Genomic DNA, 27,777 nt, shown 5'->3' on the forward strand with positions numbered 1-27,777 from the left:
TGAAACAGTAGTTAGTAATTCAACAGTACATCTGGAATATTGCACACAATTGAATACTGTAGTATTCTAGAAATGTAGATAAATTGGAAGGCGTTCATAGAACAAGTATAAATAGATTAAGGGTGCTAAATATCGAACAGCTTGGCTAAATAACAAGTGAGGAACAGATGACACAAGATAAACCTAGATTCCTTGAGATGTTAATTCTTCAACTAGAGATTAATTATTCAGGGCAGTACAGAGATATACAAGTAGGAAAGAAGTCAAAGGAAAGTTTAAGCTGAACAAGGAAAATTTTGTTTTAAAATTATTTAGGAAATAATTTTGTAATTGGATGGAGATGGTCTGAATGTTGTACTAGATCCTCTTACTAACTTCTGTTAGTGTGGCATAGAAGCCAGTTATACTTTACGGTCTTCCATTAAGTGGTGCAACAGCCAACTTGGTTTTATTTGAGTTTCAAGTTACAGAACACTCTTTCAGCTAGAATTGGTCAAGTCTCAGCTCTTTAATGGATTCTCTAGGTATTGTTTCCAATGGAAGGGGAAAAACAACTCTATAGCATTTATATAGTGTAATATACTTTAATTACCATTGAGGTTTCTCCCTGAAGTGTTACAAAGAGGTGGTGTGAAAGTCGTCTTATAATTTTAAAGACAAAGCCTTAATACACAGAAAGTAAAGGTTTACTAACACAGTTAGAGCAAAGGTTACTGCAGCAAAACAAAGTTCTAATTACCATAAGTTTGTGAGTTTTTAGAGAAAAAACAGTAACATACAGCTGCTTGCAGACAAAATTGCCATGTTATTGAGACTGTTTTGCTCCCTACATGCAGTACTTGATCAGGCATCACTGCAACTAACATTGAGTTCATATGTCTAAAATAAATACAGAAACACAATTTTAAACTCAGCATAGTGTACTGATCTCAGCTTTGGTACAGCCCCATTTGCAGCACATTTCTGCCACCCCCATTGAGAAGTCTCGTTTTCTTCTGGGATACTTGGCCCAAGGAAAACTGTTTGACCCCATGGGATTGGCAATCCCTGTTCCACCTCTGTTCTTCCAGGCAGCATCCTCAACCTGGCGAACATATTCACTGAAGTCATCTGACATGGGTACGTATTCATTATAATCATATAAACTAAACAAATCCCTCAATGTCAGCTGTCCAAGTGGTACGCTGGCTCTCTGCAGTTGCTCCACTCCAGGACCTACGAATGACTGCAACTTCAAGTTCTCCAGTTCTTTGTTACTGGTGGCTTGAGCAGAATCTGTTAAAATAAAAATAAAGATTTTTTTTTTAATTCCAAAGTTATTAGGGGTAATTATAGTGTTCTTAAGGGTGCAAGGTCATGGTTAGAAGTTGCATCAAAATCATTCAGCTAATAATAAAGGAATCATTATTAAGGCTGCGAGTTTATCATGGAGATCACAGAAGTCACGGAATCCCCTGCTCAGGCAGCCCCTGGGCCAGTTGCACCGGCCACTGCTAGGGCAGTCTCCAGCCACTGCTGCCCCACCCCAAGCAGCAGCAGGAGTTTGGGTGTGGGAGGGACCAGGGGGTTGACACATGGAAGGGGGTGAGGGTTCTAGGCAGCACTTAGCTGGAGCTGGGGGGGGGGGCTCCCCAGAAGCAGCAACATGTCCCTCCCTCAGCTCCTGCCTCCACCCCTGGGCACTGCCCCTGCAGCTCCCATTGGCAGCGGTTCCCGGCCAATGGGAGCTGCAGAGCTGGCAGCGTGCAGAGCTAGGAGCTTAGGGAGGGATATGTCGCCGCTTCCAAGAATCCGGATAGAAAGCTTGCCAGCCCCACCTCCCTCCAGCACCCTGTGCCCCCTCCCCGCACACCCGTAGCACTCCCAAGATTGTCAGGGGTATAGTACAAGTCATGCCGTGAATTTTTGTTTTCTGCCCATGACCTCTTTATGATTTTTACTAAAAATACCCGTGTCTAAAACGTAGCCTTAATCATTATCTAAACACAAGACAACAAGAACAGCACTCCCACTACCCTGGGTGATAGGGTTGTTTTTATTTAACTTTTGTTTTAAACAGGCTAGTTTTGTAATAAACATGTACTTAGCATAACTACAACAGTGTGGCTGCTGTAAGCAACACACTTGACAAGGCATCCTTTTTCCACAAGGACACCATGCAGTTTTAGGTGGAAGTCACCACCTGTGTGCTATTAATCTATAAAGAGTAATTAAGCAGCTATGAGATACAGGCAATTTCCTAGCACAGCAATTCTCAAACTTTAGCCATCCAAGGACCCCCATTTTGATTTAAAATTTTTCATGGACCCCCAAACCCACCACTCAGCCCCAGGCCCTGCTCCCACATCACCCCTTCCCAAGTCCCCACCCCTGCCACACCCCTTCCCACCCCCACTCCACCCTTCCCCCTCCTCTTCCATGCCTCTTTCCACCCCATCCCCACTCCCTCCTCTCCCTCCCAGTGCCTCCTGTACACCACTGAACAGCTGTTCCCTGGCCTACAGGAGGCACTGGGAGGGAGAGGGGGGAGTTAATCAGCTGGACTGGTGGCCCCAGACATGATTCCACCCTCTTCCCTGAGCGCTCCCCACTCCTCCCAGTACCTCCTACATGCTGCTGAATAGCTGTTCCTCGGTGTGCACGAGGCGCTGGAAGGGAGGGGGGAAGAGTTGAGTTGACCCACGGACCCCCTGGAGTACCCTCGTGGACCCCAGTTTGAGAAAAGCTATCCTAGGGATTGACTGGCTGAGAGAAGGCGATCCACAGCTGTGCTCTTAACCCTATGGCTGGATCATCTATTATAGTAAAGTGTGTGTTGGGTAGTTAATTGGACTGTCTTGAATTTGCAACGCAAGTACAATACTTTGTATCCCCACAGAAGCACTGAGTCATGGTTACAAGAATTTGTTGTACCAGAGTTTTTTTGCAACATCCGGGATGAGGTCTTTAACAATGGTCCAACTGAGTAGGTGCCCTCCAGAACACTTTTATGACCCACAGTAGTAGGTATCCTTCAGTCTTGAGAGGACCATGGGTATCCACCCGGAGAGGTAAAGAATTTACTTAGTTGGTTTTATGGCAGCCGCAGCTGTGGCTGAAGAGATCCACTTGAGAGAGACAATGTCTGCTGCATCTGTCACATTTAAAAGTGATGTTTCGACCCTTTGGGCTCTGCCTTCTGTAAGCTCTTTTCTCCTTTGCTAAGCTGGACGGCTTCCTCTCGTAACTCTGGAGACCTTTGTTACGCTCTTGTTTCCAAAGGCTGTGGTCTTGAGTGTGATCTTCCCATTTGTCCACATCCATTTCTTTGAGCTCTCACTTGAACACATCCTTGAAACACAATTTTGGGCGTTCTTTGGGTCTTTTTCCAGATGCCAGTTTGCCATAGAGGATGTTCTTTGGGTTACGCCCATCATTCATTTGGCACACATGCCCAAGCCAGCAGAGGCATCTCTGTTTGAGGAGTGTTTACATGCTGGGTATGCTGGCCTGCTTGAGCACCTCAGTGTTGGTGACTCTGTCCTTCGAAGAAATGCCTAAGATTTGACGAAGGCAAGGTATCTGAAAGCTGTTGAGCCTCTTTTCCTGATGAGAGTATAAGGTCCATGTCTCGCTCCCATACAAAAGTGTGCTGATAACACATGCATGATACACACAGATCTTTTTGTGTTCTATCAGTTTGTTGTTTTGACATACCCTCTTGCTCAGTCTAGACCAGAGGTTCTCAAACTGGGGAGTTGGGACCCCTCAGAGGGTCGTGAGGTTATTACATGGGGGGGAGGGTCACAAGCGGTCAGCCTCCACCCCAAACCCCACTTTGCATCCAGCATTTAAAATGGTGTTAAATATATTTTTAAAAGTGTTTTTAATTTATCAGGGGGTCGCACTCAGGCTTGCTATGTGAAAGGGGTCACCAGTACAAAAGTTTGAGAACCACTGGTCTAGACATTGTTGTGGCAACTTTTCCAGTGCAGATATTGAGTTCCGGTTGAAGTGAAAGGTTGACTGTGATAGTGGACCCCAGGTATGTGAACTCATTCACCACTTCAAGTTTAGAGTTGTTGATCTTGATGGAGGGTGCTTCCTCAACTCCATAATGGCACATTGTTTGTCTTTTTTAGGCTTAGGGTAAGTCTTGGCTGGCTTTGGAAAAATTGTCCATAAGATTTTGGAGATGAGCTTCTGTGTGGCTTGTCACTGCTGCATCATCAGCAAAGAGGCGGTGTCAGATAAGGGCCTCCTGAGCCTTGGTTTTAGTTCTGAGTCTTGCAAGATTGAACAGCTTTCTATCTGATCTTGTGTGCAAGTAGATTCCCTCAGTTGTGGAGAAGAATCCACAAGCATCCTATTTGCGTTTGTCCTCCAAATCCATTCCATTCTAAACTCATTTAGTTACTCAACATTCTCTAACTGCGCTAAGCAACATGGCAGGTGCTTTAGGAGACACAGAACATACGGATACATCTATGATTGTAAGGTGTGAGGAGTATAAATGTCAAAATGACTATCAAACAATGTTGCTATGTAGAAGCACTATCCTAGAGGTTTGTAAGCTTCCTACTGTGTGGACCACCTTTTCAATTCTTATTGACTACTATTCTTGATTGCATGAACCACTCCCTTATTTGAAGACACTACCAGTTCCTTACATAAGGTAATGTTAGGAAAGTATTTATATATTTTCAGCTAACGCTTTGGCTCTTTAATTTCTCCCTCCCATCTGCTCTGTTTCTCTTAACTGGAAAGAAGGAAGGCTAGTAGCTTAGTAACACACCAATTCTGTGCAGGCCACAATTTGGGAACTTCTGTGGGTGGCTAAAAGAACAAAGCAAGACAACCAACTGTTTCATGCAATCTATCAATGAAAAGTTTTCCTCATGTAAGTGTAAGCACAGCCAGTGTGGGGATATCACAAGCACCACCAACCTAGACTGTAAAAGCCATTCCATGTGAAATCCCTATTTTCCCTTCCTTTGATGGTAGGCAAAATCCTTCTGTATTACAGTTTCTCTTATCTACTCTTGGGGCCCCAAATAACGTTTTTCTTTAGAATTTCAGCAAAATCAATTCAGGCATTGAACTAGGAGCATGGCAGAAAAGTGCCCTGGGGAGGGGGGGGAGTTAAGATGCTGCTTTGCCTCAAATTAACAGATTTGTTTTTAAACTTCATCCATGTCTTGAACTTAGTCCTCTGCAGACAAGTCATTTCAACAAAATTCATTAATTATTTAAACTTGTGAGTATACCCAACCAGAACTGAGTGATATGCAAAAAACTAAGTGTACTGGGTAAGACTGTCACCCCTGCTTCAGCATTTTTCCATGGGGTAAACGGGATAGAGTGTATTATGGGGCCCTAAAAGCTCAGTATCCCGTCAGAGGATTTCCCCAGCACAGGGACTGCATAAGACAGACATAAGTACCCCTTCCAAAGCCCTAGTGTAGGAAGCATGTCTGGGCTCTTCTAGGCAGTGCTGCAGCAAAGGGAGGCTGCCATAACTTAAACAAGCCCCTACAGCTAAGTAACATCAGAGCTGCTCCAGCCCCTGAAGCATCGCCAGGAGCAGGAAAGTACAAAAGTGGCTTAGTCACCTCAGCCTGCCCTCCCCACTTCTCTAGGCTGAGGGTTCTGTAGTGTACCTCTCAGAGGTGCAAAATAGAACCTTAGCCCCCATACTTAACACACTACTTGGGGAAGCACCATACCTATAGTTTCTCATCAACTATAATGTCCTTCTAAGCTATTGATAATGGGCTGTTATTATGACTATTCTTCCTCACAGGGTTTGGGAACCATGTAGAGTTTGTTAGCTTTTAAGGGTTGACAAAAGCTCCTATGGCTGTCATGAAATTGAATGACTCAAAGTCCACATGAACACTGAAGGATTAATGCTGTGAGCCCATGAGCACTCATGATGCAGTCTGTTCATCAAGATCAGTTCCATCTCAATCCCATTCAGAGACACTAATACTAGATGATAGTGCATCCATCCAAGTTTGGAGTGAGAAGGCATATTTTTGAGGCAAACCCTTATCTACCTAAATTTTTATCTTACAGAAGCTAGTGTGGCACGAATGCTGATGACTTGCTGTTGAAAGCATAGCTGTGCCTCTAGCTAAGAGAGAGGTCAAAGCAGGAGACTATGAGGAAAATAAAACAGTTATAGGTTTAAGGTTCCTAGATGGCCCTAGTACATGTACTGCTGTCACCTTTTTTTAAAAAAGTACCTTTTCTTTTGATTTGATCTGTTTCTGATGGATTATATTTCAGAACACAAGGATAAATCGAATTATCTGATTTTCCTGAGCCATCCAGCTATTACAAGAGTACATGTCCATTTCTACCCTGCTGCTCAGATAAATAGGAAAAACATATTGAGTACTTCAAATACAGCAGTATAAATTAGGTGCCTACTATCAAAAAGGAACTTTCTGATGTTTGAGGATTGCATTGACTGCCCTAAGTCTGTACAACTTTCTTACAAGGAACTGCTCTTGTCATAGTTGCAAGCACACATTTGCAGAGCTGCTCTTTCACCCCAGTTTATTAGAAATTTCAGTATTTGCTTAAGCACTTGTTTTACTGATGCTGGTTATAGTTCAGAGTACGTAGGTGTCTTGAACTGATTTTTACAGTAACAGGTTTAATGGCTAGTGTAAATAAAATATTCTTTAAGTTGCATTACTCCAAAGGAAATCTTTTCAAGCTATAATTTTGTTATTCAATCAGTATTTACAATTAATCCCTTTTACATGACAATTTTCTTTAAAAAGATCTTTCAGAATAAGTTAACCCAATAAACAGAAGAGCAAGTCTAGCCTCCTCCATCCATTTAAATACCTGTATATGATCTAGTGTATACAGTAATGGGACCTTATTAGTGTTGCAGAACATCTTTTTAACTTTGTGCTGTAAATATTGATCTATTTTGTATTCTATATTTTGATAAAGGAATTTTACCTAAACAAAATATAAAATCCTTAATCCATATAAGTGCTTGTCTACACAAATATTTAGTTTGCAACAAGCTACGATGTAAATCTTCCCCCTACTAGCCTGCTATAAATTAAGTGTCCATGTGGACCCTGCTGACTCTTTGAAATGAATAGCATCAGGGTCCACATGGACAGTTAGTCCGTGGCAGATTCACACCCCAGCTTGCTGTGAACTAAATGTTCATGAAGACCAGCTCTAAGTAACCAAATAATATAGCATTCAAATTTGAGGAAGCTATCATACCTGGAATGGAAAAGATGAAATGAGTAATTATACAGGGACCAAGGCCCAGTTCACCAAAAGGACTCAAGCACCTAGCTCCAAAATTTAGGCACCATTGAGATCCTCACAACGCCTGCTCAGCTGTCACCAATTCTGGAAGTGACTGTAAAAGTCCCCATGGTTTCTGCCTCTGGATAGGTGCACATCTCAATCTCATGCCTAAATCCCAGTGGGGTCCTTTGCCTATCTTACCTGCAGGGCCCAATCAGGTAAGTGTTCTCAAAGCACACCTAACTCTACACACATAGTGGGGAGATCAAGGGCAAGCTGTGTAGATGTCCCTCACGCTTTAGTCCAGTGGTGAGGGCACTCATCACATCTCAGATGAGTACCCTCACCAATGGACTACTGAGCCATTCTCACTCTCTTTGGTCCAATATTTAATTATTTATACAAAATTAAATAGCTTTGTCATAACTATAAAGGGAAGGGTAACAGCTCTCTGTGTACAGAGACTCCAAATCCTTTTACCTGTAAAGGGTTAAGAGGCTCGGGTAACCTGGCTGACACCTGACCCGAAGGACCAATAAGGGGGCAAGATACTTTCAAATCTTGGGGGGGGGAAAGGCTTTTGTGTGTGCTCTTTGTTTTAAGGGGTGGTTCGCTCTTGGGACTGAGAGGGACCAGACATCAATCCAGGTTCTCCCCATCTTTCTAAACAAGTCTCTCCTATTTCAAACTTGTAAGTAAAAAGACAGGCAAGGCGTCTTAGATTTACTTTGTTTTCTCAACTTGTAAATGTACCTTTTACCAGAGTGTTTATCTTTGTTTTGCTGTACTTTGAACCTAAGACAGAGGGGGGTCCTCTGAGCTCTTTAAGTTTGATTACCCTGTAAAGTTATTCTCCATACTGATTTTACAGAGATGATTTTTACCTTTTTCTTTAATTAAAAGCCTTCTTTTTTAAGAACCAGATTGATTTCTCCTTGTTTTAAGATCCAAGGGGGTTTGGATCTGTATTCACCAGGAGTTGGTGAAAGGAGGGTGGGAGGAAGGAGGGGGGATGGTTAATTTCTCCTTGTTTTAAGATCCAAGGGGGTTTGGATCTGTGTTCACCAGGGAATTGGTGAAAGGTTTCTCAAGGCTTCCCAGGGAGGGAATTCTTGAGATGGTGGCAGCGGACCAAAGCTAAGCTGGTAGTTAAGCTTAGGAGTCCTCATGCAGACCCCTACATTTGTACCCTAAAGTTCAAAGTGGGGATACAGCCTTGACAAGCTTCAATAGGAAAACTTGAGAGAGCGCCACAGCAGATTATTCCAGACCCCAATAGTCAGGGCACTCCCGTGATAGGTGGGAAACCCCCATCCAAATCCCTCCTCTTCAGGGAGAATCAGGAACTCCCACATCTGGGAGGATGCCCTCACCACTGGGCTAAAGTTTATAAGGGAGTTGGCCTATTTCTCTCTCACCCTCCATCCCCAACCATTGTGTGTGGAGTTAGATGTGCACCGCCACTGTCCTTGCGAGAAACAGATTAGGTGCCTGATATCAGAACAGGGTTTCTGGCTGCGGACCTTAAGTGCCTTCCTCTAGCTCAAGCTTGGGCATCTAACTCCCTGAAAGAGATGGTGCTTCAGACACACCCTACTCTTCAGCTCCCCACCACCACTGTGCTGGTTTTTGTGGATCCCATTCCCAGGTGTGTAACTCTTTCCATGCATTGTATACAGAACCTAGATGCCTAACTCCGGCAGGGCCGCCTGGGAGGGGGGGGGCGGCGCAAGTGGGGCAATTTGCCCTGGGCCCCACAGGGGCCCCGCGAGCCCTGGCCTGGCGGTGATCCGGATCTTCGGTGGTGGGGGGCCCTTCAGTGCTGCCGAAGACGCGGAGCAACTGAAGGGTCCCCCGCCACCAAAATGCCCTGCGAGCCCTGGCCCGGCGGCAGTCCGGGTCTTCGGCGGCATTTTGGCAACGTGGGGGCCCTTCAGTCGCTCCAGGTCTTCGGCGGCGGGGAGCCCCTTCAGTGCTGCCGAAGACGCGGAGCGACTGAAGGGCCTCCCGCCGCCAAAATGCCGCCGAAGACCCGGACCGCCGCCGGGTGAATACAAGCGCCGCAGCTCCCCCGCTTTGCCCCAGGCCCCCTGAATCCTCTGGGCAGCCTTGAACTCTGGGTCTGAGGATTCCACGGGGTAGCTAGGTGCCTAAAAAGTTAAGCATTGCAATATTCAGCCTTGCACCACACAAGTCCCTTTGTGGATTTACACTCAAGTTCTCTCGCCACAAAACACAGTAAACCCTGTTGAAGGCCATAAGAGTTAATTGTATCCTGCTGAATAAGAATGGGGCCAAATATAACTTGTTCTAGAATGTGCTACTGAAAGAAGGGATCACTTTCCAATTCTCAGCTCCACAAAGTAGTCTTCAAGTCTTGGAGTCTGATACTACTAGTCATCTCTCCCCACTCAACAGCCCTCCCAAAAAAAGCAATTTCACCCTGTTACTCTTATACCTTTCACTTCAGTTAAGTCAGCAGTGTTACATTTTTTAGACAGAAAAAGGAACTTCTCTATTTGACATGCTGAATGCTGAAATAAGTTTGGGAAGACCACAAGACAGTGGAGTAATATTATTTGGTTTTTCAGCTCAAAGTGTATTTCATGCTCCAACAGGCACTTGGTAAAACCAGGCTGTCAGAATAACACTGCTCTACAGCCAAAATGCTTCTGAAATAAATGTAGTCAAACTTTACTAATTCTGGGTCACTGAGAACGAAAATGATGCTTAAAATTGTTGATTGGCTCTAGTTTTCAAGATATGCTATTGGGTCAGTATATACGACCCTTGACTTGGGAATGGCGGAGGATAAGTGAGTTATAAAGGGAAGGGATCGCAATTTAAACCAGAAATGACTAAAATACATATTTGACTGGATCTATGAATAAATCTATGACTGGGTTTGGACAGTACTTGCTTTTTAGGCAAAACAATGAATGATGCAATCTGAAGCTGGTATTGCATCATACATGATATGAATTGCATCATGTTATTCCTAGAAGTCATGGATGATGCAATCATAACAAAGCTTACATCACTCTGCTGAACAAATTGCCCTATATCAGCTCTAGAAATCATACAGTGTCGTGCTCTCTTATTTGTCAGTGTTTGATTTTGCAAAGGGACACATTTCTGTTTAGCCAAAGTGAGCAGAGATGCCTCGTACTTGTGTGAACAGAGCAGATAACTTCTGCTATGTTTGTGGTGAAGTGACTTCTGCATCACAAAAGCGCAGTATAACCACTATGGTTAAGAAAGCCTATCACCTTTATTTTGGCTGCAAAATTGGAGATCAGGACAAGAGGTGGGCCCCACACATATGCTGCAACACTTGTGCAACAAATCTTCACCAGTGGTTGAACAGGAAAAGAAAAGCTATGCCTTTTGCAGTGCCAATGATTTGGAGAGAGCCAACAGATCATACCAGCAATTGTTACTTCTGCATGATGCCTCCAGTTGGGAAAGGTGTGTCAAAGAAGAAAAAGTGGACTGTGCATTATCCAAACATTCCATCAGCTATACGCCCAGTACCCCACGGAGAAGGACTGCCGGTTCCTGATGCACCAGAATCATTCTCACTTGAGTCAGACGAGGAAGAGGATGAAACTTCTGGTCCTGAACCATCAATGTCACAGGACCCACATTTTCTCCCATCCTCCTCCTCTAAACCACACCTCATAACACAAGGTGAACTGAATGACCTTGTCAGGGATTTGGAACTACCCAAGAGTAAGGCAAAGCTGTTGGGCTCCAGACTACAGCAGTGGAATCTCCTGGCAGGTGATGTTAGGGTTTCCATGTTCCGTGACCGTCAAAAGGATCTTGTCCCATTCTTCTTCATGGAAGGTGATCTTGTAGCCTGCAACAACATCGATGGTGTGATGGCAGCCCTCAACATCGTTCACGATCCAGATGAGTGGAGACTGTTCATTGATTCATTGAAGTCGAGTCTTAAAGCTGTTTTACTGCAGAATGGCAATGTTTTGCCATCAATTCCAGTTGGTCATGCAGTCCATATGAAGGAAACCTATGACAACATGAAACAACTTTTGAGGTGCATAAACTATGACCAACATCAGTGGCAGCTTTGTGGCGATTTGAAGGTTGTTGCTCTCTTGCTTGGTCTGCAGACTGGATACACAATGTACTGCTGTTTTCTCTGCGAATGGGAAGTCGTGCAAGAGATTCCCACTACATCAAGAAAGATTGGCCACTCCGACAGTCATTGGAGCCTGGGAGGAAAAGTGTTCAGCATCCACCACTTGTTGAATCAAGGAAGATTTTGTTACCACCCTTACACATCAAGCTGGGTCTGATGAAGAACTTTGTCAAGGCCATTGACAAAACACAAGCAGCTTTCAAGTACCTCCGTGGAAAATTTCCAAGGTTAAGTGAAGCTAAGATAAAGGAAGGTGTCTTTGTTGGTCCTCAGATTAGTGAACTTCTTCGAGATGATGCATTTGACCATGCACTGCGTGGCAAGGAAAAGACGGCATGAAAAGCCTTCCAGTTAGTGCCAATAAATTTTCTCAGAAACAACAAGGCAAACAACTACAGGTTGTTGGTGGAAAACCTCCTCAAGGCATACAAAAGCCTTGGTTGCAACATGTCACTAAAGATACATTTTTTTGCACTCTCATCTAGATTTTTTCCAACCGAACTGTGGAGCAGTGAGCGACGAGCACGGCGAGCGATTTCACCAGCACATTGCAACAATGGAGAAACGCTATCAGGGCAAATGGAGCCCATCAATGCTTGCAGACTATTGCTGGACAGTGACAAGAGATGCTCCATTTAATGAATTCAAGAGACAAGCCAAGAAGTGCCGAGTAGATACTGAATAGGACTAAACTATGTACAGAATAGTTTTTTGCCTTTTGTTTCATAATAAATTTTATTTATATAACCCTTTTGCTGATTTTTAAAGTGTTACATAAACAGGACAGGTGAAATATCATGTAAAGCAACCATAAACACATGAAAAGACCTAGGTTTACAATTTATGATTAAAATTCTACTATCTACACAATATACATAGACATAAAATGTAAAAACTTAAATATCTTAGAAACAGTAGCCAGTTGTTTTAATTGTCATATTTGAATTCAGCACATCAAAATACATAATAAATAGCACATTTTATCTCTGAAGCAGACGACTTCTCAAAAATTGTAGACCAGTGTAATCAGTGGCCAAAGATAGCACACCCTAATTAGCACATCTGTGGCAAATATTATGGTAATAGGTTTTTTCATTGTTAAAACAATGCTTTAAATGTGGTTTATCAATTAGTTTGTACATGTATATATCACATAAGTATCAGATAGAAACAATGCCTTTGTGTGCGCGCATCAAACTGATGAATAGTTATGAACTATAACAGTTCGTCTGTACGCAGGACAATCTCTTAGCTGGATTAATTATCAAAAAGCTACATTGTAAGCTCTTTGGGAGTAGGGACAGTCTTTGAGTTATGTTTCTGCAGTGCCTTGCACAGTGGGATTTTGAGCCATGTGTGGGGGTTCTGGGTACTGCTATAATACAATAAAAAAAACAGGAAATAATGTGACTACAGAGACATGGCCATAAATGTGTACTTCGTTCAACAGTTAGTTGTTAAAACTCCTAAACACTAACAATAAATACAGTACAGGTTGACTAATCCAGAAGTCTTAGGAAGTGCTTTAGAGTCAGTTGCTATTTCTGACTTCTGATTACACAATAGGAATCATTTTAACATGACTTAAAGATTAAACACAACAACACTGTTGTTCAAGCAAATACACCTTTTATGAGACGGGTTCTCAAAAATTTTTGGTGGCCTCCGAATGCGGCCATCAACTATTGCTGATGGCCCCTTTGACAATTTTTCCTAAAATACTTAATTAACTTTAGGAAAAACAAATAACTATGCACATATACATGTCCAAATCATTGTAATCTACCTATCTAGGGTTTTGTTTTGTTTTTGCAGGCTCAATAAAAATAATGTACAGCTGTCTCTTCTTTATTGGACCTAAACAGCATAGAAACACAAATAAGGTGCTTTGAATGTTCTTGTTTCTTTTCCCTTTTCTTTTTCTTTTTTAAGACTTGCTATCTCCTATGTGTGCTGTGAAAGGTGATACTAACAAACATACAAATATCACTTTCCACAGCAGATTTACTCAGCCCCCGGCAAGCCTGGGGACAAATTAAGCCCTGGATGGGGAGGTGGGTACAGAGGCACTAGAGGCGATGGGGCACTGGAGGAGGCAGCAGAGGGCCAGAAGTGATAGGGGGAGGGAGCTTGGCCCTAGAGCCTGTCACCATGCAGTCAGGGAACTGAGCCTGAAGTCCCATGCCAGGGGACAGGGCCCAGGGATGGAGCCTAGAGCCCCGTGGCTGGAGCCTGCCACCAAAGGGCCGAAGCCTGACCCCACTGCCCTCGGAAAGGTAGGGAGCTCACTGCCTGCCTGCCTGCTCCTCCAGCTTGTGTGTCTCCAGAGTGGGGCAGAGCCTAACCACTGTTGGTGGCTCCTGGATAGGGGCTGCTTCTTTGCACCCTTTCCCCCCCTCCTCCCCCCCATCACCACCCAGAAGGCTGTGGCTGCAAGAAAAGCCCCTGGTGGCTGCATTGGAGAAATGCTGTGAGCATAGCCATGATTCCATGTTTTTTTTTCCTGGGATGATGGATTAAACAAGTTTCACTAATAGAAGCATTTATTTGAACATGTCCCATCATTAGCAAAGTAGAAGTGATCCCATGTGTTTGTAGATTTTTAGGTGATTTGGGACAGTGCTCTGTTCTTGCTCTTCAGTCAGTCCATGTAGCATCAGCTGCAACCCACTACCACCATATTCAAGATGGAAGAGGTGGGAGGTAGTAGAGCTTTCTCTGAAGTGTGTGCTCATAAGTATGGGGTTAATTTCACTTGTTTAGATTCTAAGCAGAGATAACACTGAACAGGACCTTGCCCACACTACAGATGCTAGGGCAGGCATTACAGCTGTGTTAGGCACCTGCTGTGTCTGTGGGTAATCCACCCCCAAGAGGCAGAAACTAGGTCAACAGAAGAATTCTGTCAGCATAGCAGTGTCTAGAGCAGGGCTAAGATAGGCTTCACTACAGCTCCCGAGGGTGTGAATTTTTTTTGCCCCCTTGAGCAACAGAGCTAGGTCAACCTAAGCTAGGTGTACAGCAGCCCTTTGTTTCCCCAAGGTGTTGCTTGAAAGTCAGCCAACCTTCTTGGGCAGAAAGTTCTCTCTGCCCTTGCCTACAAGTAGCAGCGAAACTTATTGAGAACCGTGCCACTTTCGCCGGTGGCCGGAGCCTAGCTGTTAAATGGAGTAACCCTCTTAGGTACTTGTATGGCGTCCATTAGGGTAGCACCTGAGCACACGCGAATGTGAATGACGTTCCCCCGGGGCAGCCCCGTGCGCGAATGGCCGCAGTTAAGGGCGCGGGAACAGAGGCGCACAGTGACTCGCCAAGGTCCCGCACGAAGGCTGCGCGGGAGCAGGGGCTGCCACGTCCCAGGTTAGTGTCTTAACCTGCCTCGCGCCTACGGGTCGGGTTCGCGCTGGTCCCCGGGCCAAGGGGCGCAGCAGGCGCACCAGGCTCCCCGAGAACGAGGGGCAGGGACATCGTCCGTAGCCGGGCAGAGGAGAAGGGGGGAGGGCGCCGACGTAGTTTCTCGCTTTCAAAAGACTGAAAAGCCAAGACTGCGCCTAACTCTGCCCCGTCCAATCAGCAGCCGCCCAGCCCCAGCCCCAGCCTGGCCCGCTCACCCCACCTCGAGCCGGGCTCCAGGGGGAGCGGGTCCCAGCGCGGTGCCCCGCTCGTGCCAGCCCCTCCGTTTGCAGCCGGACGGGGGCGGCAGGGGGCGCACGCCGTCCTCCCCCGCACCGCCCGGTCCAGCCCCCCGCGCTCCCGGTCACTCACCAGCGCCAGGCAGCGGCTCCCCCGCCTGCAGGGCCAATCGCTTCCAGCGGGACCCGCCGCAGGTGAAGATCACGGCGCGGATGAACTCCCGGCCGCACAGCTTCACCCCGTACTCGCCGCCTGGCCCGCCCCGGGGCACTGCTGCTGCAGCCGGGGCGCGCTGTGCGCCCAGCTCCGCCGGCAGCCCCGCTAACAGCAGCCCCGCGCACAGCACCTGCAGCGTCAGCCCCATCCCGGCGCGCGGCCCGGACCCGCCCTAACACCCGCTGCTAGACGGTTACACACCGCTTCGCCGCGCGCCTTGCTCGGCCCCGGCCCTCGCGCCAACCGCCCGCCTCGTGCTGCGCGCCCGGCACTCGCTGACTCCCGCCTTATATAGAGTGCGGAGCGCGGCAGGCGCTGAGTCACCCACGAGCACAGCCCCGCTCCGGGGGCGAAGGGGGCACAGCTCGGCTAGCCACCGCCTCCCTCTGCCTGGCCGCACTGAGTTATTGGCTTGCGCTGCGTTCCCGTCGCTCCCATAATAACCCCACACCCACACTGGAGACCCCTCCCTCCCGCCTTTGCAAACCAGCCCTAACGGAGCAGCGCTAGCACGAGCCGCTGTCCCACCAGACCCTCGCCTTTGCACAGCTACGTCCTTTGAGATGCGTGTAGTAGGGGGCGCCCTGCTGTCCCCCTCGCCCGTGGTGCCAGCGCTACTGCTGGACCATGTTGCATCAACCAGAATTGCGTCTTGGAGCGCCCACCGCAGTGGAGCACTCTGCTCCTCCACCTCCGCCACCTTGCTGTGGCTGTAAAACTGCCCCCTGCTCTTCTGAGTGTGATTGAATATAGTGCACGCGGGCAGCAAGGGAATGAATGTATCACACTGGTAAAGGTAGTGGAGTAGAGCGATAAAGAGCACATCGGCCAGAGCTGATAGTAACTTGACATTGATAACCACCTAGTGCAAGTGATGTTAAAACAATACCCTCTTCCTGCGCAGCATGTTCCTTTCAGTCACATTGCCCTAGTTACTTTTGCATCATCCACAACCACCACTGAATACAGGCATATCTTGAATAGTGCGTTGTAAAGAAGCATTGCTATATAAATTGTGTAACTTTAAATCAACTTTTATACAGCAAGCATAACGAACACTCTTTCAATAATTTGCCATTAATTTCATTCTAACTGGAGGCAAAGTCACAGAAGCTGTTAATCACAGGCAGGAAAGCTGTTCAAAACAAATCTATACACAAGAAAAGGAGCTAAAATAGTTGTATTGCAAGTTAACAAATTAGAGTAATATATTTTTTGTGTTCAAGTATTTGTAATAGAATTATATAGGCAATAGCAAAGAAGCAAAATTATGTTTATTCATGAGAAATGTAAGATACTGGTAGAGATGTTACTGGTATAGTCAGTATGTTGTTCCAGTATAAGTAATTCTTTTTAGAAGTTACTCTCACGCTTGAATTTTAAGGGAAAAAACCCTCATGTGTACTTAATGTTGGACTGCACTCCACCAAGAAAACAAAAATAATCACTGCTACACCTCATATCTTTCCTAGATCTGTGTATGTAGCTGTAACCATTTCCTTTCAATTGCTTATCAACCTTTATTTACATTTTTAGGGCTAAAGACAGGATAGGTAGTGGAAAGCAGCACTGGGGCTATCTCTTTAAGAAAGGAGCTCCATTTATAAATGCAACTTTATTAAGATTAATCTTGGAATATAGTTAAAATATTTTAAAAAAAAAATGTGGTCCCAGAAGTGGCCAGCTGCTGCAAAATAATGTTGTCCATTTTATTAGTTTCAGCTGGTCTTTTTGGTGGAAGTATGTGTACAAAAAACATTTATTTGCTATAACATTATTGTGCTTTCTGAAATACAATACACTATACTATTGTGTATTGGCTCCTGGGACTTGTAACCATTAAACAGTTGTGCCTTTTCCCAGTAGCATGTCATTGATGAGAGATCAGAAAGTATCAGGTAAGGTGAATATGTCCTTATAATTTATTTGCACAAACTCCCACACAGAAAAGGTTTGTTAAACTGCTTAAAAGAAATATCCATCCACACCCATCTTTAAAAACTAGGAAAAGTCCAGTTTAGATCCTTCTTTAACTGCTAACATTAATTTACCATTTTCAATCACAGACTGCACCCCATATACTCCAAAATTGTACAGAGCAGCATCCAATCATAATACAAAACCTCAGTGCTTTCTGACCTCAGCAACATCAACATGTCTGTTAGACATCTATGCACTGGGGAATTACATTATATTTTCCCCACAGGAAAGTATATCAGAGATAATAGGAAGAAGGTGGAAAAGTGATATGAGGTAGATTTGACAAAGTAAAAATGTTCAGTAACCAGTGAAATATGGTAGTGAGATAAGAAGAAAAAATTAACATAATGCCACTGGGCAACAAGCAATAGCATGGGTAAAAGTTAGGAAAAGGTCCTGCTCACTTCCATTCACATCCTGCTCTCTCTGCCTTGTAACTGTAATTGTAAATGCCTCTGCATTATAATCTAATCTATCTATCTAGGGTTTGTTTGTTTGTTTTTGCAGGCTCAATAATAAAAATTATGTATAGTTGTCTCTATTCTTTATTGGACCTAAACAGAATAGAAACACAAATAAGGTGCTTTGAACATTCTTTCCAGGGGTACATCAATTCATCAAGATATTTGCCTAGTTTTACAACCGGCTACATAAAAAGCACTAGCAAATTCAGTACAAACTAAAATGTCATGCAATGACTTATTCATACTGCTCTATATCCTATACACTGAAATGTCAGTATAATAATTATAAAATCAACTAGAATATGAATATATGATAAAAAAAAGTGAGAAAGTAAGCAATTTTTCAGTCATAGTGTGCTGTGACACTTTTGTATTTTTATGTCTGATTTTGTAAGCAAGTAGTTTTTAAGTGAGGTGAAATTTGTGGGTACACAAGACAAATCAGACTCCTGAAAGGGGTACAGTTGTCTGGAAAGGTTGAGAGCTGTTGCACTAGATGATGTGATGATTAATATGTTCCTATTTGAATGTAATTGATTTTTTTACCATAATCACACCAAATTTGCAAATATGTTCTAACACTTATACCTTGACTCATGTTGTTTTGAGGGGAAGAGATTCTGAATGGCATGAGTGAAACAGAAGTGTAATGGTGTAATGTTATCTATAAGCATTTCTAAAATTCCCACTACCCCAGACTTAAGTGCCACTACAAAATTATGTATGATAAATTTTAGCCAAAATAGGACTGAAATCCTCAGCCCTACCGTCTCAGAGAGTGCTGCTAGAGTTTTCTACCACTTCATTATTTGGGATGTGCCTTCATACAGAGATGAGTTTTGCAGGATATCTTAAGCATGGATCAAGTTGGGCTCAGCCTGATCTCTGTTAGTAAGGAGTTTTGTAGCTTTGGGCATTACTGAAAGTTCCGTCCTCTACCTCTTACCCAATTGATCTCTCTGTGTGATGCTAAATCTGATCTGTACAGGACTTACACTGCATTTTAGAATCTCAGAAAGGGTTGTTCAGGCCTGTAGTGAGTCGGTGTGGCTCCCCGCCGCCCCGGAGGCCGGAGTGGGCGGAGCTAGGGAACTCTGAGCCTGCCCCTCAGGGGGTCAGGCGGTGACCCGGAAGTACAAAGGCTCGCCCTCAGAACTCAGTCAGGCCCCAGCCACCGGAGAGACCACACGTCTCCAGCCTAGCTCGTGGCTGGGAAACCTCCGCGGCCCGGAGCGGCCACCAGGAACCGCCGGGCCTGCCCTGCGCCCGCTACCCGGAGGAGCCGCCGGGCCTGCCCTGCGCCCGCTATCTGGAGGCGCTGCCGGACTTGCCGAACGATCCCTGGCCGGACGAACCCATGGTCCAGAATCTCCCCGAGGGCTGACACCAGCCCCCAGGTAGGTCCAGAGGGGGAGTGTGGAAGTAGCCCGGGGGCAGCCGACCCAAGTCTGGTTGCAGCACTGCCAGAGCCTATGTCAGTGTGTTGCGGCCAGGATCCCCACTGACCAAGCAGCGGGCCTTCTGCCGCTGCTAGGGCCCAGGGCTGGGATGCAGTGGAGTGGGAGGGCCTGCGTTCCCCCTGCCACCCAATCCGTGGGTGGCAGTCTCCCCGTTTCCCAGGCCTGTGGAGGCTTAGGCCTACTACTGTTGCTCAGCCCTGACTGAGGGCCTGAGCTCTTGACTCAGTGTTTGTTGCCCTGCCCTGACCTAGGGCCTGGGCTTAAATACTTTGCTTACTGTTGCTCAGACCTGACTGAGGGCCTGAGCCCTGACATAACGTTGGTGCCCGCCCTGAGCCAGGGTCGGGCTGACGGTATCTTTTCAGGATTACAAGGGCTGTCGGGGGAGACCCTGCAGCCAGACAGAGTACCCTAGCCCCAGTGGGTAGTGAGTCGGTGTGGCTCCCCGCCGCCCCGGAGAGGGTCGAGCCCCGGCAAACACTTGTACAAGGCCATACTCCAGAAAGTGACATATTGATATCCATGGAGGGAATAAAAAATTCTCACCACTCTTGAATGTATGGCTTATACTGTGATTCTTATAATCTAGGAGTACTGCCTCCTAGTTCCCTCTGCTGTAGCCACAGGTTTCTATGTCAAAATCTCCGACTCCAGGCACATGGTGTGCATACGTAGGCCTCAGTGGAATGCCTCAGTGGAATACAACAGGGACCATCACTTGAAGAAATACCACTTATTTAAAGATGCACAAAGAAACAGGACAAAATAACCGAATATAAAAACCATCATCTTCCCTCTCCACCCAACTCCTTGTGTTCCACACCCACCTGTCACATCTTGCCTCCATTTATACTGTAAGCTCACTGGGGAAAGAATGGTCTTATTTTATGTTTCTACAGTATGCAGCATACTGGGGTCCCAATCCTGGTTGGGGTCTGGGTGCAAGTGCAATACAAATAATAATCATAAAGGGGGGACGCAAGCCCAACTAGTTTGGGTATGTTTGTTTAGGAGGTCCAGAACCTTCCATCTAAACATTTAAAAGCACTTTATAAATATTGATTCTCACAGCCACTGTGTGAGCTGTAGTTATAGTAAGAATCGTCATCCCATTTTACAAATGGGAAAACAGAGAGAGAGAGAATTAATCCAAGGTCACACAGAAAAAGGGAGAGCATCAAGTACCCAGATGCCATGACTATGCCCCTCCTCTAAACCCTAGCCCATGCTCCCAAAGAGCATTGTCAGAACTAGAGTTGTGAGGATGGGTAGGGAGTGATGGGGCAGGTCTGAACCAGCCAGGAGGTATTTAGAGCAGATAGTACTATGGATCAGAACCAGGATGCATTGGAAGAATTGAGTTTCTTGATGAGGGCAAGAAAGACACATCCTGCACAGAATATCTGGCGAGGTTTTGGTAGAGTTTTAACTTTTTTATTATGACTTACCTCCCGCTTTCCCGTGAAGAGCGGCCAACCGAGTGACACTGATTCAGGAAGGATGGCTATCAGACATCACAGGAGAGAAAAATCAACAGGATTAGGATGGTAGTTCTAGTCTCAGGTTAGGTCAGGCCCCGGACAAGTATTTTCCCTCTCCCTCAAGTTGATCGCCTCACTGTCTAACAAACAAACAAAAAATCAGTCTGTGATATGTTGGAGGCAGTCCTGCAGTTAAGACCATTTGAGTTTCAAAGTGAGAAGAGCAGCGTATTTTTGATACTGGCTTTTATTTGAGGGGATGGGGGTAAAAAGTGGTGTCAGTTACAGTGCAAACTGCATTTTAGACCCCTTTTAGTCCCTCTCACATGCATCCCTGTGGGGCTAGACCATGCTGCCTTCACCCCAGTCTGGGCAGCATCATGCAGTTCAACCCCTCTGGGACTGAATCTCTGAAGGACAGACTCCAACCATGTTAATGTGACAGGCCAAAATAATTTTGGCACCTGTAAATTACTGTTGCAAGCTCCTGAAGGGTTTGCTGTGTCACAGAAACAGCATCTTCAAAACAAACCATCATTCACCTATACGTATAAAGCACATAGAGCAAAATGTAAAAATAGTAAGGGTCTCTATGCATATTTCTCCATAGCTAACCCTTAGAATTTCCTTGCAAGCTTTAGTATGTTTCATCTGCCCAGTTACCTCCATCTCTGAATTTGGACAAGCAGACTGTCCTTCTCGCAGCATTCTCTCTTTCTGTGTCTCCCCTTCTCTGTCTGTCAACACACACTGATGCTGGGCAGTCATGCTTGGCACTCCCAACCCCACCTCCTTTTTCTAGGCTCAGGGTCCTGTATCGGTTTAGTATCTTCCTTGGAAGATGCAGATTAGCCTACCCATGCTAGCTTGAATCTAGTGTGGGTAACAATAGCAGTGAAGACAGCACAGCATAGGCTTCAGAGCAGGGAAGTGACCAGGGACCATGCAGAGCTTGTACTAACCATGCTGAAACCTGTGCTGTGCTGTCTTCACTGCTATTGCTACCCACAGTAGCTGGATTCAAGATAGCTGCACAGCTTTTGCTGTGTTGACATATCCACTGTTAACTAGTGATACCTGTATTTCTGAACTTTGATAAAAGTTTTTATACTAAAATTTGAAGCAAATCTGGCAAACTTGGATGCCTCTAATTCAGCAGCTAGAAAGAGTGGCCTGATTTACAGTTCCCATTGATGTCAGTTTGAGCTGTTGGTGCTCTAGCATGCCTGAAAACTTAGTCCATGTTTAGTACAGGTGCCTGAATACAGTTGTAGGTACTTAAATTTGAAAAAAAAAGTCGCTATAGTCGATAGGCCAGTTCCTTAACCCCTGGTTATAGAGGAAAGAGGTATTTTCAAACTAAGTAATAATAAAGTTAGAATTGAAGAGCGGGAATTCATGATGTTTCATGCTAGGGGATTAACAAGAACTACTGAAATTAAAATATTTGCAGTAAATACATAAAATATTAAAAAGAAAAAACACTGCCTTGAAAAAAAAACCCTATTTTTAAATGAATTCATTTTATTTTAAAAAGATTATGTTCTCAAAACTAAGAATTTGACATATTTTAAGTCAGCAACATGATTACAAACAAATAATTTTGTATTTTGAAGTACTGAGTGGTTACAGTCTTCTTATTTTTCTATAAAGAACTTGCTCTGAGCTCTTCTGGCTTTTTCAAGGCTTTCAAAAGTGAGGGCTCCTTTTGGCATTTCTAGCAAGGTGTTCTCTGTGTCAAGTATGTTCTCTGCTTCACCTTTTAAAAAAAAAAAAAAAAAAAAAAAAAAAAATGCATCTTTGCACTTTTATAAGAACAAAAAAAACGTTTTCAGAGAAATTGCATATATTTTGTTTGAGGGCTTGAATAACTAAAGAATATTAGATATTTACTCAAATAATTATAACTGGGGCTGGTAGTACCACTTTACTTTTAAGGTTGCCCAACACTTTTCATTATAAGACCCTGTTTTCAGTTATTTAGAATTTTGCCAAATGTTTGGGCTGAAATTTTCCATGCCATGTGTCTGCCTTAGGCTAAATTTGTTTGGAAAATTTCATTCATTTCCAAGAACAAGGCTAAGGAAAAATGTTTTTTTGCCCATGTTAAAAAATTCTGGCAACTTTTTCTTTGAGAAGCTTTAGTGCCCCCATGTTTTGGAGCAAGGACATGAAATTTAGCAGATGTCCTTTGTGTCAGGGATATGCTTTTCCCATTCCCAGGAAAATTCTCCCAAATTTGGCTAAATTATAAGCCTTTGAAAAACGGCAGTTTGCACACGCTCAACAAAGATGTGCTAGAGTTTCTCAGCTAAATTTCTTTACGATTCTGTTCATATTGAACATGCTCCATCCCAGGACTGAGTAGGACTTTCCATGCAGGTATGGCTCTGTCCCACTGTGGGCCAGGCTCCAAAACAGAGAACAGGGATACTGTCTCTCCTGTACTCTCAGTTGACTCCCACCCCATCCCGACAGGCCAGGCTGAGTGGAGGAGTAAGCTGCTTGATCTGAATACAGAGGAGACAAGGGCCAGACCTGTAGTGGGGGGTAAATTGGAAAATGGAACCAGGGGAGGGGAGGCACAGATCTAACTCCAGGCTGATGGCAGGGAGTGGGGAGTGAAACAGGGAGCCAATACATCACTGGGGGTAGACTGGGATGAAATAAAGAGCTGGTGGCAGGGAGACAGACAAGAAGAGGAGTGAGAGAACAGGGGATAAAAACTGGTAGCAGAAGATAGGGGGATGAAGATTGGGAACCAACACAAGGAGGGGCAGACTGGGATAGGATGAGGAGCTAGTGGGGGGACAGACCGGCTGCACAAGGAGAAGAGTTGGGGGGAAACAGACTGAACAAGAAGCTGGGGAGGGAGATTGATTGGTAGGCACTGAGGACAGAAAAAGTGGGAATGTGTTCAGCAAGACAGACAGACTGAACAAGGAGCTGGGAAGTGGGGTTGGGGATGGAGACTGACCAATCAAGTAAAATGTGGATAGGGAGATAGAGGGGACTGGGCGAGGAGATAGGGACTGGAACAAAAAGAGTCCAGAGGCTGAGAACTGGACATGCTGGGCAATGAGGCTGGGATGAGAAGCCTGAGGAGTGGTGACAGGGACAGGAGCCAGGGGTGGGGAAGAGACAGAATTTTGACTGGGACAAATTGGAAGGGACAGGGCAGAAGAATCTGTTTCCATTGAGAATGCTCTTCTCCAGAACCTGGAATGGATACCAAGATTCCTAAGTGTCTGCAGTCAGCAAACACAGTGAAACTCACTGGCAACATGTCCAGTCCCCCCTCTAGGGCAATTCCACATAAAGGATGATAACCTATCACTGCTTGCATTTACTCAGTTAGCTCAAGTGACAGATCTCTGTGCACTAGGTTTAAAGGTTCCAATCGGGCTGATGACCCATGTGGGTGTCAATGATGCCACATGATAGAATTTCTGTTTTCAGTTTGCTTTTTTAAAAATCTAGGAAGTTGCACACAAAACACTATGTAAAAAGAATATTAAGATTGCAAAATCAAGTGCTCAAAAGTTAAAAAAAAATACTAGAATTAAGGAATCTTAATTCAGCTCCCATGTGCCTAATACAGTCTTTAATTACACCATCGTACTATTTTTTCCCACAGACCACTGCCTCATTCAGTGCACAAGATGGACAATGCTCAGTTAATGACAAGCTATTTAATATTTTGTTTATCCTCATTGTTCACTGTGTGGCTTTAGGCCTTATTTACTGCACATTATTTACTGCTCTAAAGACAAAACTATTGATTCTGTGTTGGAGATCATGTATGACTGTCATAATTTATATGTACAAGGGGGCCAAATTAAGGTTGAATAGGCAATCTTAATTCTGTTTTTTTCCTAACTTTTGAGTGCTTGACTGTGGAACTTTAACAATGTCCTTTTAACATAGTTTTGTGTGCAATTACATATATGCTCAATGCTGTATAACATTTGAAAATAAATCTTATAGCTGAGTATTTTGTATTTTATATTTTCCATTAGAGGTTATTGCACCTGCCTCTCATCTGTGCTTAACAGAAAGTTATCTGGACTGATCATTACTTTGATTCAAGGGCTGCATATACTAAGGACAAGCCATATTCTGAATCCAGCTCTAAATATACACTAATAGCTCCTCATTGTCCTTTTTCTATAGTGTAGAAAAAGAGACCAACCATATGCAATGTTACTTTCAATTGTTACTTTTGATAGGCTCTATCATCAGGTATTTCTCTAGGATGCACATGATTAAGACTAACTTCCTGGGGAAGTGCACCAGTAAATTTCACTTACATTCGTACATAGGGTGACTGTTTTATTACATTTCAAAACAGAAGCTGTCCATCTGTATTTACATTCCAATTAAATATTAATTATGATTTTTCTCTTGATTTTCTCAAATTTTGTATTTACTTAAGACAACCTGAATTGGCGGTGAAGGCTATTAGGATGGAATACTCTCTGCTGGGGAAGCTCAGACAGAAGGAAACAATTCTGACTTTAAGGGAGACAGAAATGAAGGAGTTGCAAAAGGGACTGGCATGGCACATTGTGGTCAAGAACAAGGTAGTCCAAATGGTGCTAGGCTTGGTTACAAATCTCAACAACTTCCATATACATACCCTTCATCCTTTGCAAAAGCGTTCCATAGCCCATATCATACTGGTAGGCAAGTATAAAGCTTAAGGGAACCATTGGAAGGAACAGTCCTGGTTTCTTGTTTTTTATTGCTCTGTTCATAAAAAAAAAAAAAGGGGAGGGGAATAACTAAGTTTTGTAAGATCAGCAGCAGCCTAAAAGCTTCACTAATCATACAGAAGGTATTTAGCTACTCTAGAGACAGAGCCAAATATGTTTCAGAAGACTATTAACCTGTTTTATGCACATTTTAAGAAACATTTATTTAACGAACAAACAAAACAAAACAAACATTGAAATGAAAGACCTTTCTTGTGCTCCAGAAAAGTTTAAAGTGCTACTAACTACTGGTTCAGCATGCGTGTGTTTCGGAACAAAAAGAGTCTGATGTTCACAATACAGGCTATTTATTACTGTAGTGAGTCGGTGGGGTTCCCTGTCGCCCCGGATGGGGAAGAGCCCATCCGGAGGCCGCAGTGGGTGGAACCAGGGAGCTCTGAGCCCGCCCCTCAGGGGGTCAGGCGGCGACCCGGAAGCATAAAGGCTGGCCCTCAGAACTCAGTCAGGCCCCAGCCACCGAAGAAACCAGACGTCTCCAGCCTAGCTCGGGGCTGGGAAACCTCCGCGGCCCTGCGCCCGCTACCCAGAGGAGCCGCCGGGCCTGCCCTGCGCCCGCTACCCAGAGGAGTTGCCGGACTTGCCGAATGACGCCTGGCCTGACGAACCCATGGTCCAGGATCCCCCCCGAGGCCGACACCAGCCCCCAGGTAGGCCCAGAGGGGGACAGTGGAAGTAGCCCGGGGGCAGCTGACCCCAGTCTGGCTGCAGCATTGCCAGAGCCTATGTCAGTGTGTTGCGGCCAGGATCCCCACTGACAGCAGCGAGTTTCCGCCGCTGCTAGGGCCCCGGGCTGGGACTCCTAACCTCTGAAGTGTGGATTTACCTTAGCTCTCAAAAACCTGTTCGTCTGACCCTTCTTGAGGTGGCATGAGTCTTAATCCCTACTGGCTGCCTTGAACTTCCCTCCCCACAGGGACAGAGTCACTCCTGGGAAAACCTGTCTGGCAGGCCTAGCAGGAGGTCAAGCAGAGTATCAAAATGAATTACTCTTGTTTTGTCTCAAGTGTACGCTGGAAAGTGTACATATGGTTCCACTTTCTTCTCATTTCCTGCGTACATTTCCTGACAATCCCAGTATTGAATTAACTCAATATATGCATACAGTAGACATCACAATAGCCTGTCAAGATAAAGTAAACCCCCTTACACACAAAACCTATAGAAATATAGCATTCACAAATTATTAGACAGCACCAGATCCACCACACATGTAGAATATAAGACACACATAGGTGTGCATTAAATGTATACCTTACACACAGTCATTTCCTATGCACTTTAGAGTTTTTTGAGAATATATATACATTGTTCAGTGACTTATATTTTTTAGTCATCCAGAGAACCTAGGTAGGGCTGTTTGGCAATAGACAGTCATCTTATTAAGTCATAGTACAGGAAAGAAAGTGGTACAAACTTTGTAAGCAATGATTTTATGCTGAATTTGACAGAGGAGCCTACCTATAGAATCAAGTGCAAAATACCAACTTGAACAGAAATACGTCCATTTTACAAAGTCACTTTTCAGTTTACAAATGAAAAAATGTTAGTTGCCAGGAAGAAAAAAAAAAGTTCTGACTAATGAGCAATAAAGATTCTGCAATCTGACTTGAGATGATACTTTTGACGATACAGGAGGTAAAACAGTACAGGAAGGGAGAGTGATATAGAATTAGTACAAAAGCTGTTAATCAGCAGTCCTAAATTCTAACTTCGTTTTGCCACTAATTCTTGATGTAACCTTGGGCACAGTATAACCTTTATGTCTCAATCTCCCCTTATGTAAAATGGGAATACTGTTACTTACCACCCATTTCATAGCAGAGTTGTGAGGGATAAGTCTGTTCAGCACTTTGAATATGTAAAGAACTATATAAAATCTTAAATTTTATAAGAATATGGCTATCTCCTCTGCAGATATATTTGCCTTTCAGTATTAACAGCAAAAATACCAAACACAACTTGATTTGGTCACTGAAGTAAGCAGATATGATATACAGGGAGCTGAAGGAAATGCCATTTCTACTTCTCTGATCAGAAACACACACTTCAAAATAATTACTTAAGAATAGGCTTGGAAGGATTAGATTTTTTAAATCAGTAAATGTCAGTACTTCACCGTACACAGAAAAATGAGAAAAAAATAATTTCATCAATAAGTAATTGAAATTTACAGATAAGCAAAGTAAGAAAAATGCTGTTTGAGAATTCAGAGTTTGATTTAAGGATATTTACTTTGTATATTTTGGCATGTGATGTTGACAATCTGTGTTTTAACTGATACAAAGCTTTAACTTTTTGAATCTCAATGTTTACTGTCATTAAATACTTACTGGCTGA

The 27,777-nt window shown here is 44.4% G+C and overlaps 2 protein-coding genes across 2 annotated transcripts in view; both read right to left on the bottom strand.

Moving 5' to 3' along the window:
• Positions 1-593: 593 nt before the first annotated feature.
• Positions 594-15,428, bottom strand: LOC112119479 (relaxin-3-like). The gene is made up of 2 exons (XM_024218158.2): positions 15,197-15,428; positions 594-1,275 (listed from the first exon to the last, which is right to left on the bottom strand). The coding sequence occupies exons 1-2, from the start codon at positions 15,426-15,428 to the stop codon at positions 911-913; spliced, it is 597 nt and encodes a 198-aa protein (XP_024073926.1). The 3' UTR covers positions 594-910.
• A 6,741-nt stretch (positions 15,429-22,169) lies between these two features.
• PLGRKT (plasminogen receptor with a C-terminal lysine) overlaps positions 22,170-27,777 on the bottom strand; it is a 36,358-nt gene continuing 30,750 nt past the window's right edge. The window contains exons 4-5 of the mRNA XM_026652333.1: positions 25,305-25,414; positions 22,170-22,424 (exon numbers count right to left, since the gene is read on the bottom strand). Coding sequence (XP_026508118.1) covers positions 22,303-22,424; positions 25,305-25,414 — 232 coding nt within the window. The 3' untranslated portion in view covers positions 22,170-22,302. The remainder of the gene's footprint in view (positions 22,425-25,304; positions 25,415-27,777) is intronic.

Source organism: Terrapene carolina, unplaced genomic scaffold, assembly GCF_002925995.2.
Source record: "Terrapene carolina triunguis isolate 2854851 unplaced genomic scaffold, T_m_triunguis-2.0 Scaffold113, whole genome shotgun sequence".
Taxonomy (NCBI): domain Eukaryota; kingdom Metazoa; phylum Chordata; order Testudines; family Emydidae; genus Terrapene; species Terrapene triunguis.

Coding starts and splice junctions, on each gene's coding strand:
- LOC112119479 (XM_024218158.2), bottom strand. CDS start 15,428: ATGGGGCTGACGCTGCAGGTGCTGTGCGCGGGGCTGCTGTTAGCGGGG. Junction 1,276..15,196: donor GGAGCCGCTGCCTGGCGCTG/GTGAGTGACCGG, acceptor TTATTTTAACAG/ATTCTGCTCAAGCCACCAGT.